Source organism: Paramisgurnus dabryanus, chromosome 3 (genome assembly GCF_030506205.2).
Source record: "Paramisgurnus dabryanus chromosome 3, PD_genome_1.1, whole genome shotgun sequence".
In the NCBI taxonomy this organism is placed as follows: domain Eukaryota; kingdom Metazoa; phylum Chordata; class Actinopteri; order Cypriniformes; family Cobitidae; genus Paramisgurnus; species Paramisgurnus dabryanus.
The window spans coordinates 21,766,701-21,782,838 of record NC_133339.1 but is presented as its reverse complement, the minus strand read 5'-3'; the positions used below and the strand labels follow the sequence as shown (position 1 = coordinate 21,782,838).

The window sequence follows — 16,138 nt, the reverse complement described above, 5'->3', positions numbered from 1 at the left end:
ATGCTATAATAAATTATTTGTATGCTATTTTGAGCTACAACCTCACATACGTACTCGGGGGACACCCAAGATTTATTTTACATCTTAAAAAAGTCTTGTGATATGTCCCCTTTCAGATGGTTCATTTAATTTAAAGGTATTGCGGAGGATTTTCTTTTTACGGCTGGATCATCAAGACTATTGGTCCTCCTAGTTGTCAATCAGGAGTGTTGCACAATTGCATTTTTTTAAAAAGTGGAGAAGGCGGTTCTTTTCTCAAATTCGAGAAAATCCTCCGCTACACAACAAGTGAAAATAATGCAGTAATCATGCAGGGCTGTATGAGGACAATAAGAATAAGAAATATTTTTTTCCACAATGAATATCAATTCAGAAGATTGTCAAAAAATGACACTGTGGTCTTATCTTAACTACTGATACAAGATAAAAGTAAAAATCGCCAAGATCTCTAAAGTGGCACATTCCTTAATCCCTGTTTAGGTAAAAATTTGATGTGTTAAAAAGTACATTTGATGCTACATAATTTTTTTACCTGATATATTTAAGATTTACACAAAATGTATGATATTCACCTCCAATGCCTCTAAAAGAAAAATAATAACATGTGTTCCCTTTTTATGGAAAGTGTTATGACCCTTTCTATCAAAAGAGTCAACTTTTCCAGTATTGCTCATCAAATGCACAAAATTACCAGATAACTAGGCATATACAAAATATCCCAACAGAGGCTGCAGTTAAATTCAGTATAATTAGGTGCATGATCATTATACAGAGATTAATTAGGATAAGAATACAGCGACACCAACACATATTGGCATTTACCAAAGCATCAACACAAACAGAAGTTGAAACATATAGGTTACAATTCCTATGCAGCTTAATTAACACTACATTTAACGTGTTTTCTCAAAAACAAAACTAGCCGATAAATCGAGATCAGTGAGAAATGTGAAAAATATCAAAGGAGGCATTGAACAATAGATGCTGTCGTAGCGTTCACATATACTGCGTACATTACAAATATAAATATTTTGTCCATGTGACTAAGTTTAGAACCCTTACAACATTTTGCATGGATTACTGAGTATATGGCCCCGTATTTGATCCTCTCAGACGTTCTCAGTGGTCATTTATCTAAAGATTATTTATAAAGGAATGATCTCTTACAACAGAGTTGCGTTATAAATTCTAAAATGTATCTTTTTTATCGTCAAGATTATAGGTAGATGTGAGCCAATATGATATAAGGAAATGTTTAGGAGGCATGATGTGTCCATTCATTTCATTGTGCTACATTCCCTAACATTTAAATATTGTCCGAGTGATCCCTCCATGGGGACCTAAACCAGTCATTCATCAGATCATCATTGAAACGTGGGGATCTTCTTGAAAACAATATCAGACTGCATCCATCACAGCATTTGATGAACACACAATCCAATAAGACTTTCCAGTCTTCCTGCTTATAAAATACACATGAAGCAGGATGATGTTTCTTCAGTTCACTGATATTTTACACCTTTGAAGAAAGTCATAAAGTTTTAGCAAAATGCCAGGAAGATATGAGGGGTTGGGTAATGAGAAGGTTCACATTGCAGTCTTTGTGTTGGCATTTCCATGGTAGCCTGGAGTGGGAAAACATGGAGGTTTGATTGGTAATCTTGATTTGCATACACACAAGCTCCTCCTCCAAAGCAGACCTCCATTAATAAACAAATGGTGCCAAAACAGGACCAGAGGAAGGGATAACTACACTAAAAACACATCCTATCTAACATTAGGAGTGAGAAATACAGCTAAAACAACTATAATGCCAACATTTTTAGCCTTTTGATTCCACTTACATGCACCAATATTTTTACCAAAACATTTCAAAGCATATAAATCATTAAAAAATAACAGTTTGAAGTGATTCACAGAAATGGTAAATGGACTCTAAAATGGTAAACTGACTCTAAGAGCGTTTTTGCTATGTCATGTATGTCACATACTCGCAAATCATTAGGCACACAATGACGCTTAAATATATCACAAACAGGCCCGCAGCTCTACCTATAATTCACCTTTTCTCACCTGTCCAGGTTAGACCAATCCTCTTGTACATTTCTCTTCCCACCTATTATTTCCCATCTCATCCACCCCACCCCTGCCTCCTCATGATGTGCTGTTGGCTAGCTGTGGCTTTGTGGAGCAATACTGGAGCAGTCCGTCACCAGCAAGCCAACCGTGACTGGAGGGCTAGAAACAAGAGTAGCTGTAGCCACATTTGCCCCAGAACTGCTGCTGATAGGGCAAGAAACGTTGGGGTCCGTCTGGTTGGCATGCGTGGCCATATGCCCCTGCAGCTGCGTAGGCGTTTTACAGTGCACACCGCACAGCTGGCATAGCAGCACCCCTCCTGGGCCAGACCCACGCCCGACTCCACTCTCCTTCCATTCTTGCCCATGGTGCTTCTGAGCGTGGACACGCAGGTATGTCAGTGTGGTGAAACCTATGTTGAACAAAAAAATTTTAATAAGAGTAAAACTGTAATCAATCATTTCCTACTAACTGTAAAATTCGCATGCTTATTAGATGGAATAACCAATGAAACTCACTGCGGTTGCAAATGTGGCAGACGTGATGCTGTGATTGGTTATGGACCCTCATGTGATCTGTGATGTAAGCAGGAGAGAGAAGTTTGCCACATATGTGGCAGGGAACCTTGTCTTCGTGTCTGATCATATGAGCTCGTAACCGGTCTTTAGTAGCGAAGGCAGATTCGCATGTCTGCACAAACCAGAAACACGATTTATTAACAGAAGTACACCCATTCTTAATTCTCTCATGCATTCCAAACCTATTCTTATCCGACTCAAACATCGTGACTCATCCTCGGCTCACACACCACCAGACACATATGGCTGCAGCCCACGCATAGGTCCTCACACATATGAGTAGATAAGCACATGCTAGAATACATAAGCACTTAGTTATAAGTCACTGTATTTCGCTGGATTATACTGCAATACTTTAATGAGATGCAATGCTGATGGCTTTGGGTTCAGGAATGAACTGAAGTGGGAATGATTTAATAGTCTGGATTTAATAGCATTTAAAGTCAATCCACAACATCTCTGGCACTATGCTGTTGTTAATCAAATTTTTTTACACAGATTCACACATCAATATCCCTATTCAGCTGAAGAAAGCATTTATTTTTGGTATGCATTTAAATACTTCCAACAATTACATGCAACCTAGCTTATTTTTTACGAAGACAGTATGAATAAAACTCGTGGCAACATAATCGGTTATGTAATCATTTGGCCCCAGCATTATCACAGATGTGGCCTCAAATCTACATCCCTATAGCCTCAAATCTGCATCCGTATTACACCGTACTGATTAGAGCATCCTTCAGAAAGTCAAGTATAGGATTGTTCAATCCAAAGTGATGCAGGAAAAGTAAATGTCAGTGATAAAGAGTAGGATAATAGGAAATGGAGATCGAGAGAATGGTAAAGCAGTGCGTTTTGATTACCGGACATTTGAAGGGTCTTTCTGTGGAGTGCACCTGTCGCACATGACTGTTAAGATGGTCGGGTCTGGAGAAGACAGAAAGAGGGCTCAACGAAGGAATACAATACATACAAAATGACAATAACTATCTGCCTGCATTTCGCATCTCCATGTCAACTTTAACTCAAAGAAGTTAAAAACATTGCAAAACACTGAAGGTGCAAAGTTTAAATGCCCCTTTTTCGATAAATAAGGAATTGAAAACTACCCCTTAATTTACTCACTTTAATGCCATCCTGGGTGTAAATGATTTTCTTTCTTCAGCAGAAACATTTAGATTTATAGTAAATAATTTCTTTTGAAGCGATATGTTTGTGACATATATTTTTGAGCGTGTTTGGAAACTATGTTTGAATGTAATTACATCTAGATCTAAAATGGTGGCACGTCAGCTCCATGTCAATATTTAAGACGGTCCTACGTGTCACAGCCATAGCCTGTAAAAAAATATAAACGTTGTGTTCGTGATATCACCCGCAGGTTTGTGAAGAAAATTTTTGAAGCCAATATTTGGCGGGACCTGCCGTCACCATTGCGGATAACCGTAAATCGGCTAAAAGGCAGGACGTGGGAAGAGCTGAGATGACTGGTTGCTGAAACCATGCTTGCCTAGCTCGATGATAGTGACAGCAATGCCAGTTAATCTGCCACTCAAGTGGCCACGCCCTTAATTATGGAAACTTTAAGGCTTAATATAATTAAAATAGACAATTTCAAATATAATTAACCCCTTGACACGTCATAAAAGGTAAAATTATATTTAAAATTATAGACCAAAAACACTTTTTGTACCAGGCTGTAAACATATTTATTTCTGCTGTAAAGTTGGACATTTTAACATGGGGGTTTATGGGATTGGTCTAGTAGCCAGTCAATAAATTGTAGTTTAAAGGTTCTCTAAGCGAATTCACGCATTTTAGACCATAAAACATTTTTTGTTACATACAGCACACATCTCCTCACTATCTGCTTGCTACCTGACCGCTGATCAAACTGTAAAAAAAGCGCGATCTCTGTAGACAGCCCAGGCTCTACAAACTTCAATATACACACAGTGGCCAAACCTGCACCACGAAACAAAACAAAGTTTTACAGCCAATAAACGCCAAGAAGGATTTAGGGTGGGGGTTGGTCGCGTTCACAAAAGCACGGAAGGGAGGGGGAGGAGTTAGCTACGCTCCGTTTGTTTGAAAACAGTTCAAATATCAACAACAAGTGACGTCGAAGTCGAACATATTCGCTTAGAGAGCCTTTAAGTAATTTCTATGTTGGCTTTGCGATAGAGACCGGAAGGTTGTCCCTGGGTCACAACTCATATGACGACGAGACACGTAAGAACCAATGATCGGCATACGTACCAATGCATTTCAATCTATATGGGTTTTTATTCAAATGTGACGCATCAATTGCTAAACATGCTCAAAATATTTTTTCTTTCTTAGAAAAAAAATGTATTAACCCGTCCAGAATTTTTTAATCTGATAATGTATGGGATTTAAAAAAAGGCAAACATTTAATGCTAATACAATAGTAAGAATCCTGGATATTATTTAAATCATAGTCATATTCACCTAGAATGGAATTAAGGTGAGTAAATTATGGGTTGATTTTCCATTTTTAGTGAACTATTCCTTTCAACCTATAAATATTTAACTTGTAAAAACATTTAATTTGTAATAAAAATATACCTTTGACACCAATAAAGAAGGTCTTGTTATATAAAGCAAGTAAAAACTGCAACAGTACAAGCTAAAATCTGCATTTTTTAAAATCCTCATCATTTAATGCTGTACACGAATATAAATGTGTCTAAATATAGTAAATACAAAAAGACAGGAGGTCACTTATTCTCATCATACTAACCCATTTTCACGTTCAAATTAGTAATTAGGGTAATCTCTATAGAGATAGAGATCTCTCTATAGCTTTTAATTTAACAATATCATTCACAATACTCGACCAACTACAGTGTAATGCTTACTATTGGACGCTGCTGTGAATTGGCCTAATAGTTTGCTCTTGATCATACCCGGTTTTTGTGTGTTTACATAAATAATAAACTTAAAATGCTGTTTTATTCATTTATAAAGTGTTTTTATGCAACTATTTGAAAATGTCTTGACTGTCACATATGTGCTTACCCCCCCCCCCCAGATACAGAGAAGTAAAAACACTTACCGTGAGAAGCCCTTGGCGCAGTGTGGACACACGTATGGTTTCTCCACCCCTCCTTGATGTGATCGGACATGATAGCTCATTCGATCCTTTCTCTTAAACCGCTGCTGGCAGATGGGACAGGAGTACGGCTTCTCATCCGAATGGGACAACCGATGCCGGTTTAGATGGTACACATCCCTGAATGCTTTTCCACAGGCCTCACAAGCATGGTTTTTCCTTACCGGATTGGGATTTGGGTTGGGATTAGAAATGGGAGTTGCATTTACAGGCAATGCGTTTGTTATGGGTATAGAGATTTGGATCGGGGTGGCATTATTTAGGTTTTCGTCTATGTTGCTGTTGGGTGCAGCCTGAAAAAAAGGGAAAAAATGTCAGAGATTAAAAAATATTAAGATTAAAAAAATATCTTGACTTTTTTCAACATTAGTAATAGTTCGTTATTACAATACATGTCAAATATCAATACTGATTTTAAAATAATAACACTTTTTGTATGTTTATAATTGCTGCAACAGTCGAAAAGGTCACAACCCTCAGGGGAACCAGATTGGGGTCAAAAAACATGGGTGACTGTACTACTTCAAAAATTAAAATATGAATTTAATATAAGCATATTTTGTGCATGGGAAGAGACAGATTATGTAAATCAATAACAATGTTTGCTGACCTACTAACCAACTGACTGTGCGTGTTGAATAAATGAGGTGAGAGCAGGTACCGTATGAGACCATGTTACACAACCACTGACGCATTAGCCTCATTTTTGGTGAGACTAGGGAATTGGTACATAAAGCTTTGAAAGTATTTTAGGCTTTTACAGGAAAGAAAGCATGTTTGAAATTAGAGTGCCAACCGAAAAGTCAGGATGAGGGAAGGGCAGCAAGGTTATGCAAAGTATGCAAAAAAGACACAAATCAAACCAACCTGCACCATTGTCCCAGTAACCACCACTGCAGTAGGGAGGGGCTGATTGACTGACATGGCAACCGTTGCTGGGGCTATAGAGACAGCCACTGTCTCCAGCTGTTGATTGCCAATTGGTGAAGGATGGGCCATGGGGTCCACTGTCGTGGGTAAAGTGGCAGGTATGGACAGATGAAGAAGAGAAAGAGGAATGGTTTGTCTTTCCACTCGTGTTGCGGACTTCCCTCCATCTATTTTCTCTCTGGCGGCCCTGTCCTTCATCTTCACGCCGGTGTGGACAGACTGGTGACGGCGCAGGTTATAACTGTTCTTAAACTGCTTGTTACATATGGAGCAGATGTGTGCGGGTCGAGCTGGTCGACTAACTGGCTTCACTGGGAAAGAAATGAAGAGATATATGTAGGTTTAGTCTTCTAATGGTACAGTGTTGCCTCCAAATAATCCTGTTTATGATTTTGATACGAAAAAATTGACACATTGGACAATTTTATAACTTTAATTATAGAAAAAGGCTGAAGGTGTCTAACTGTACATTTACATTGGGTGTAGGTGTTAACGCTTCTCATATTGAATGCATTGCTGAATTGTCACTAGCGTTGCCCCAGGCATAGGTTGAACATTGCCCAACTTTTCAAGAGCCAATGCAGGCGTCATCTAATCAGATCGTCTTGTTCAAATAACCTAGTGCAGAGCCAACCAATTACATTTATGCAAGACCGAGAACAGATTAGATGTGTTGCAGCCACTGTGATTGGCTGTTGTCACTATGACGACTGCATCAGGACCACGCTTCACATACGTCCTCAGTCAAGAGTTAATGCTGACTTCCGGTGTAAATTTACCGTTAGTGCTAGTGCTTTTAAAGGAAGGGCAAAAGATATTTATTAGGCATAAGTTGTGTCATATAGTTTATAATTTTTGCCCCAATTTAGCACTAAATTATAAGCACAAACTATATGGTACAATTAAATCAAGTTTTATAGTCCACGTAAACAGAAAGTCACCCTTGACTTTACTTCACTATTGTGACGTCAAACGGAATATCACATGAGGAAAATAGTGGGCGTGGCTTGTGTTTTCCACTGTGAATTGATTGGATATAGAAAAGTAGGCGTTTGCTCAGAAATAGAACTCGCAGCAGACTGACACTTGGAGGGGGCGGGGTTAACAGATGCTCCCGCCCATGCTGTCTAGTTGACGTCATCAGAGAAGTCTTACCACAAGAGAGCGGAAGTACATTTTCAAATTTTGATTTAAGTTTATGGGGGCACATGGATTTAAAAAAAATAATAGTGACCCACACGGATAAATTGCTTATAATTAACACTGAATTTATTCTATTAAAAAATAAGAATGGTCAGTTTTGATTTCATGTCGGGTCCACGTTTAAGACATAACACTGTGCTCGTTTTCAAGTATTTGTAAATCAGGAAAAATTATGCCTAACTTTTTAATGGACAATGGAAGAAAATCAATCACAACATTCATAAAAACTCCATGATCCACGGATGAAAACATTAGGATATCCTAAAGTATAATCCAATTTCACCCAAAAAAGAGACAACTATATTACCTTAGAGTCACCAATGTCACAACGACAAGAAACAGCATAAACTCTGTTCCCATTCCACTCCTCTAAACACCCCCACCCTCCTCTTTTGCCCCTCCCTCACCCGGTAAGGGCTCCTCATTCAACGCTGCTGTGTCCACCGTGGATGGGGGCGGGTCTATGTGTTCAGGAGGCGGTTCCTGAGTGTCATCCGTGAGCTCTGGCAAAAGATCTGATTGGAGGGTCGCATCACTTTGGGACTGTGAAGGCGGCGTCTGTAGCAGAAAGGGGCAAAATCACAAATTTGAAACATTCCTTTGCCTTGACTTGAAAGTGGCACAATATTATTGACAAATGGTAAACATTAAATAAAAAATGGATATATTCCCCCTTTAAAAATATTTTCTTACCTGAAAGAGGAAGTTGCTCCAAGCTGCATCCATCTTGACAGATGTGTACAGATGTTTTCTGGACTCTAATAGTTTATTTTTCCTTGCCAGAGGTCTCCCTTTATATTTTGTTAAATAAATCTAAATATCACAACCCTGTTCCGTGCTTTCTATTGATAATAAAAAGCCACTATTTATATATAAAACCCCGCTACTAACATCTAACTAGTAAAAAAGCACATCACTTTAAGCAATGTATATTAAATAGAGCACTGACTCTCAAATCTCGATTAATAAAGGTGAAGTAAATGTACTTGAATTACAGATGTCAATCTGTCAGTACAAGAAGACGTAACGCCCCGTTGTCAGATAACAGTGGCTCATCATGCTTTATAAAATACAACATTACATTTTCACTGCATGTAATGCGTTCTTGTTAATGACACCAACACATTTTTCATGCAAAACAATAGTATTTTTTTTTTTTAAACAAAAGACAAGCGTGTGTATGATTTGCTAGCATCGATCGCATGGCGTGGATGAAAATAATGCCATCATTTTTATTATGAGATTCTCCATCCAGGCCCCGAGCGGCGTCTATTCGAGCCTCGGTGTTGCGTTAAATTCCATTCCCGTCTAGCGAGCGCTTTACCGGCCGTCGTCCATGGCTCCGCCTCGGCATTTCAATCGAGAGGATGACATTTTTCCTTTTTTCAGCAACACACTCACCCTCCCACCCTCGCTCTTTCTTCCTTTTCTTTTTTTATCCCGTCTTCTCTGCCCCGCTATATCTCCCCCACCGTTGTGTCCCCCTTGTTTTAAAGGGATAGTATATTTTGAGTGAACACCCCCTCCGTGTCTTCCTCCCCTCCTCCACGCGTTGTTCTCGAGCGCGGTGTCGTCCTCTCTCGCACCCCTCCGACGCACGAGTTCGGCCGACGCAAATTACACCATAAAACAAAGATACAAGAAAGCATCAACGCACTCCTCTTTAAAAAACACGGCCCACGACACAAAATCCTCGAAGACAGACATCCGCACGCTCGTATGTGCGGAAAGCGAGCTGTCCGGTGGAAAAAATGTCGCAGGTCCTTAAAGGTAAAGACGTACGCAGACGCAGCGGCGGTAAATAAAGAGCGACTGCAGATCACTGCTGATAATAATGGTACGCGCTCGATGGAATTAAATGTACATCATATGCACTAACAGGACCTGGAAAATCACCATTTAAAGTTAAACTTATGAAATACAGTAAAAAAACAAGAGTTATATCTGGTGTCAGGTATATTTATTAATAAGCCTGATATACAGTGGTACAAAATTTTTTACTTCACAGTTATATATCTCTCATTTTATATATTTATGACATCTGGTACTATAAATGATTATATATGTTATATATGATTATATGATATATATATATATATGTCTACCCCTCTGACACAATCCAAAAATACATTCAGAAGCCTGTGAATGAAACTGATGCCAGACACATGATAGACACTTTTTTATAATGTCACCACTCTTTAAACTACTACACAAATAGATAAATATGTTTTGATATACCTGCAACATAACAAATAGGAGTCTAATCAAACAGCGCTTGACATTCTCATAAATGAACAAATAATTTAGTTAAATACTACAACTAATAATAATCAACCGTCAAATACAATAATACTCGGGAGGATTTCGGCTGAAGTGTGGAATGTACCTGTGTTTTATGTACGCGTGTATGTGTAAAATATTGTTGGTTTGACATACAAGAGCCATTCTAAAACCAAATAAAATGATTTATGCATTATCATTAAGAACATAATAATGTATTACTACATATTGAAAAACCCCAAACCAACATTACACCTAAAAAATATAATGAATAACACACAAAACATAAACATTTTACACTCAGTGCAGCTACATCCATTAACAGTAATAAAAAGCACAACTACAGGACTATGAATAAAAATAAAATGCCCTGGTATATTTGCATTGATTATTTATACTTAAATAAATATAAATGCTTACAGAGGCTTTGCAAGGTCCCGTGATTGATGTCCACATATTCATACTTATGACTATCAAAGATATCCCAGCTAACTCCCATTATTTAGAAGCACTCTCTCTCTTTTTTTGCTTCTCATCTCCCTGTTTCTTTGCTTCTGCACACAATCTCTCTTTCTCTCTCTCCCTCACTGGGCTTTGCTTCTCTCTCTCTCACGGTCGGCCACATCGATGGCGGCCATGTTGCGGGAGGCTGTGATGAGGTGCAGGACACTTATGCCAGACTTCATCAGACAGACCACGCCGCAAACTCCAAGCAGCCACTGCAGCCAAACTGGGAAGAACAAGAAAGATGGTTATTCTTAAAATGTATTATACCACGGGTATGTTAAATGATGTTTTCTGGCTGAGAAATGTTCTGTGGGTATGCATTAATTTCTGATAACCGCACACCTAACTTTTCAAATGTCTTAAAGGTGACATAGAATGATTGAACGGAGTATTTATCCTTGTTCTGTGATGTGACATGTAGACAAAAATATTTTTGTTTGGGTCTGTAATGCCTTAGAAGCTTCCTAAAAACCTCTCTCAGATAGCTCTATTAGGGTGGGGGATTTTAAACAAGTGGTTTTGCACCTATTTGGCTCCCCCTACTGGCTTAACTTGCAATCTCATTACTGATTGGCTGACTTTGCTGCCACTCCAAAAATGTAGCCAATTATTTTAAAGTGGAGGGGCAGTGAGATGCCTGTGATGTCACAAGCATCAATTTTTCAGATTGGGCCGTTTTCTGGCTGACATTTCTAAAAGAGGAATTTCTATGAGACTGAGATGTTTAGCATGTTTAGCACTTTTTGTATGTTTGTGAATGTGGGTAGACTACCATTATTCAACAAAGACAAGGTAAAAATGGTTTTTCATTCTCTGTCCCCTTTAAAAATAGGCACCAGAGCAATGTTTGTGTGGTAACCGTGGTAAAAGAGGAATAATTGACTCCGGTCTTTTGAATTATTTGAATATAATGCACAGGTGCATTGCACCTTGGGTGTGCATTATTTTCTTATAATTCATTGGCCTGTCATCAATTATTCCTTTTGTATTGTTCATTTCCTTGTTTAACAGCACATATTGATGTAGGTGTCAATTGTAACATGATAGGGCATCTTTTAAGGTCACTAATATGAATAAAACTGAGCTAAAGAAAGAAAAAATGTCCAAAAATACAATTTTAATAATTAAAATTACAAAGCAGCACACAGAACAGATTGATGATACTCACCCTGGGGTTCCTCAATGTAGTGCATTATATACAGCAGAGCAAAGAACAGCTCGTTCCCCATGCACATGAAAAACAGCACAGGCTGTGGAAAAACATTGATGTCGGAAGTCAGCTAGGAACATCTTTAAAAAAGGTATGCATACATACATTTAAATGAACTAGTTATGGCAGCATCCTACTAACTAACTCAAAACAACTAATTAGGAATTGAAGACTGAGAGTACATGACAGCCCCTGATATACATATGTGACTTTGCATGTACTGGGAAAAAGATTGGATCAGGCCAGAGGAGGACAACGGCTTGTCAGTTCCCTAGTAAAAGAAAAAGCTGATTGGTCGCTGCCAAATCCATGAGTCCATCCCACCGACAGCAAGCATTAATGTATAATTAAAGAGTCAGAAGGGCCATTAACTCAGTGAGTTAACAAGAGATGTGACTGCAAACACAGATTACTGATCTTTAGGCTACGCTTACACGACAACGATGTAGTAAAAAACATAAATATTTCCTTTCCGTTTTTGAAAAATGTAGACAATGCTGTCAAAAAAAAATCTGTGTTTGCGTGAATCCATGAAAAAAACTTAAAATGCTGTATTATTTGTGCCAATTTTTTCAACGTAAAGGTCGATTATTAACAAGTTGCTACATAGGACTACAGATGTTATCGATCACACATGAAAATTCGGGCCTTATAGCCCAAGGTTAGCTTTTAATTTCTAGTAACTGGATTTTAGACTTCAAGTTGTGTTTATATGTAAATATTATCTTGATGGATAAAATGTGTGAAGTTTTGTTCATCACAGAGGTTATTTTTTGCAATAATCCTACGGAAAAATCCCATTGACGTTTTGCAGAGGAAATCCATCTGAAGCTTACTTCCAGGTTGGCCTACAAAAATAAATCATCCCTGCAGCTTTCCATTCACAGAATTAACACATGTGCATGAAGTCACCGTTATCACAGATTTGCTTTTTGATAGATTACATGTACACAATGAGGCGTTGTTTTGCACTTTGATGTTTTCAAATGTTAGCTTTTTCAGGACGTCATTGTCGTAAAAAAGCCCCTTAATCAATGAAGCAGGCTTACGACTAAAAATGAGCTAAAATGGTAAATGGAACGTCATGTTTATACTGAGAATATATAATTGTGTTTATGCCAGAGTTTGTTACCCTGGATGTGTAGTACAGCCTTAGGATGGGATTGCCAGAAAGATCAATGGTCTTATGGCTGGTGGCTCCTTTCATCGTGGAACTAACAGAAAAAAAGAAAAATTAAGATCAAATACACAATTCACAAAAGTCACACAGGTATATCTGCAAGCAACTGTATAATGATAAGTTTAACCATTGGACCATTTTCCCAATGATAAATCCACTACTGAAAGGATGGAATGCAATTAATGTGGACATAATTGTAAATTTAATTAAAGACTAAAATTGGAGAATATAAACCGACATACCAATCGCATAAATTAACCTTTCCAAAATGTGTCCAGAATCTTTTATGCACATCAGAGGGTGATTTGAGATAAAAGATTGAATTTAACAAACCTGTGCAAATGCAGCCAGTGGCTGGCCACGTCCAGACACATGCTGAGCTGGAAGAGGAAAGTGTAAGACGGATACAACAACGCCAGATTCACCAGCAAGCACATGGTAGCACAGCGGTCTGTCAACATGTCCAGCATGGCACCAAACTTTGTACCTAATTGAAGGGTAAACAGAGTGAAAACAGAAAGAAATAAAGACAACATACAACACAAGTTTATGGATAACTACCTTGATTGAGAGCACGGGCTGCGTGTCCATCAAAGGCATCTAATAGCGCACTCAGTAGGTAACAGAATACTGCTGGCCCTGGGCAGCAGGGCATCAAGTAGAAGGATAGCAGAGCCAGTATGATACGGGCATATCCTAAAAGAATAGAAAGGAAATTTTGAGTATTAATGCAATAGTTTATGAATAATATATAATGCATGTCACTATAGCTGATAAGAGTGAAACCCTGCTGAAAAAACTAAATCACCACAGAAATATATGTGATAGCATATTTAATGGTTATATATAATCTCTAATGGTCTCTGTAATGTGCTGTGTTCTGTTGGTGGGATATTATCAAGTTGATGGGAGCCAGTAAAACTCCACTGAATCTTGTTGGAATAAGATCCAAAATACTACATAAAGAGATATGGTAGTGACTTTAATTCTAAACAGTTTAGGGTTGATAATGGTATTTGTAATTTAAATCATTTACACGTGTTAAAACACAGCAGCAGTAAAAAAAACAACATTCGTAGACAAGCTAGACTAATACATAAATGTGTTCATTAAAGAAGACAGCGGTTAAATGCCGTTCAATGCGTACATCTCTGCTTCCGATAACTTAAGATCAGACCGGAAACGATGAATTTACACTCACCGATCAGATTCGGGACGAAAAGGAAGATGTTTTCTTCACTCATGGTTATGTTAGTATTTGGACGGAGCTCTACGGGAACTGAAATATATCTTCTTGTTTTCTATTTCCCTCTTCAACCTCTTTGCTCGTTGGAGGACTGAAAAGGTAGCGTGACGCGTGACATCATGCTTCCTGTGCGTGCGCGCGCGCTGTTAAACGAATGATCCCCTTCCATAGTACTGGCACGCGCTCTGTCAGCATGTCAACCATAGACTGTAAAAAATATGTCAACCCGAATGATATGTTTGAATATTTTCATCTATCAACTCAGCATCAATAGAAGCTTAAAAAAGCAACACGAAAGCTTCGGACATGTCAACAAGAAAGTTGGCATGCCATACATTACTAATTCTTTTATAATTGTTTTGTATTACAGGACTGTTTCCAATAAAATAAAATATGATGAGTGAGACTTTTTACATCAACACATGTGTTAACTTGTTAATGTTTCCATGTATGTGTTTGGTATGTCCTTAAAAGCTTGCACTCAACCCATTTAAGATGCTTTTACAATAAATCTAAAGAAATCTGACCTTTTATACAAAGGAATTATTACCATGGCAAATACCACAAAATTTGCTTAATCCAAAAAATAGTTAAAGGATAACGTGCTTTTAACCAAGCAAGGAACATTTTTAGGATGCTTAAATTTTAAGATCAGGGGTTTTCAAACATTATGATGTCAGGGACCACTCACATACGATGAACCCCTAGTAAGGGACCCCCTTCCTAAAATATATATCCATATTTGGTATTAAGAAAAAATTAAACTGTGGTAGATAGAGAGTAATTGAGATATTATGAAGATAGCAAATTGTTTACAAATGTTAATATTTACTGTCACAAAATTTACTCATCGTTTTTTTTCTTGAAATTTACAGACCCATTAGAACCTTCTGGGGGGACCCCTTAGGGTCAACTTACCCCAGTTTAAAAACTCCTGCTCAGACCATCCTAGATGTATTACTTTCTGCACAGTCTGAGATCAAATCCTGGCTTTTTCAGCTTTATAATGGCATTGGATAGTGCCCCATGTTTTTAAAAATCCCAAAAGCACATCCATCCATCAAATACCAATCCATACATTTTAAACGTCTTCCGAAGCAATGTATTTTTTATATTGGGTCAGAGGTCAGCCTTTTACCTTACATAATTTCTCTCATGAACACACGTGGCTGTAGTTTATAATGTAATTTAAATTGTCTACCTCACAAAACTCCATTGCTTCACATTGAAAGATACATATTAAAATATCTATGGATTAGTTTTTGATGGTGGATGCCCTTGATGGAGCTTTAAAAATGGGGCACTATCGTATCCAATGCCATTAAAAAGCTAAAAGTAGCAAGAATATTATTTAATCTCTGATTGGCTAAAGTAAGAAAGTCATATATACCTAGAAGGGCTCCGGTATACACAATACTTTCTCCTGTGTGTTTATTTAAAAACTATTTACTTTAAACATGCATCCATTAGGAATAGCAATACACCAATTTAACATTTACATCATATTTTTTATTAATGCTACAGAATTTCTAACCAGAGAATTGTTTTTTGTTGATTATAATGCTATTTGAACAAAATGACAGGAAAATATTAGGCCTGGAAAATATTACTGCAATATATTACATAAAATCACCCAGGACGCTTTTGTGACTTGATCTAAAAATAGCCCTTCCCCAGACCCAACATGTGCTTTTGGCAGGCCACAGTTAATTTCACCTTAGCATTGCCTCTGTCTCCATGGAAACGGTCTTTTATCTTCTTCAGTCAGCATCACAGTGGTGATGGT

At 37.9% G+C, this 16,138-nt stretch overlaps 2 protein-coding genes across 3 annotated transcripts; both read right to left on the bottom strand.

Annotated features, from left to right (window-relative positions):
• Nucleotides 1-729: 729 nt before the first annotated feature.
• Nucleotides 730-9,721, bottom strand: maza (MYC-associated zinc finger protein a (purine-binding transcription factor)). Of its 2 annotated transcripts, none has more exons than XM_065277732.2 (8): nucleotides 8,623-9,721; nucleotides 8,337-8,487; nucleotides 6,664-7,037; nucleotides 5,740-6,089; nucleotides 3,524-3,587; nucleotides 2,598-2,769; nucleotides 2,064-2,491; nucleotides 730-1,625 (listed from the first exon to the last, which is right to left on the bottom strand). In XM_065277732.2, exons 1-7 carry the CDS (start codon nucleotides 8,653-8,655, stop codon nucleotides 2,172-2,174), a joined length of 1,464 nt encoding a protein of 487 aa, XP_065133804.1. In that variant the 5' UTR covers nucleotides 8,656-9,721; the 3' UTR covers nucleotides 730-1,625; nucleotides 2,064-2,171. The 2 variants fall into 2 exon arrangements, with proteins under 2 accessions (XP_065133804.1, XP_065133803.1); XM_065277731.2 differs by having other exon boundaries at nucleotides 2,074-2,491.
• Nucleotides 9,722-9,867: 146 nt separating this feature from the next.
• cdipt (CDP-diacylglycerol--inositol 3-phosphatidyltransferase (phosphatidylinositol synthase)) lies at nucleotides 9,868-14,482 on the bottom strand. Its single transcript, XM_065252698.2, has 6 exons — nucleotides 14,308-14,482; nucleotides 13,668-13,802; nucleotides 13,440-13,593; nucleotides 13,059-13,140; nucleotides 11,885-11,966; nucleotides 9,868-10,939 (listed from the first exon to the last, which is right to left on the bottom strand). The coding sequence occupies exons 1-6, from the start codon at nucleotides 14,348-14,350 to the stop codon at nucleotides 10,794-10,796; spliced, it is 642 nt and encodes a 213-aa protein (XP_065108770.1). The 5' UTR covers nucleotides 14,351-14,482; the 3' UTR covers nucleotides 9,868-10,793.
• Nucleotides 14,483-16,138: the final 1,656 nt, after the last annotated feature.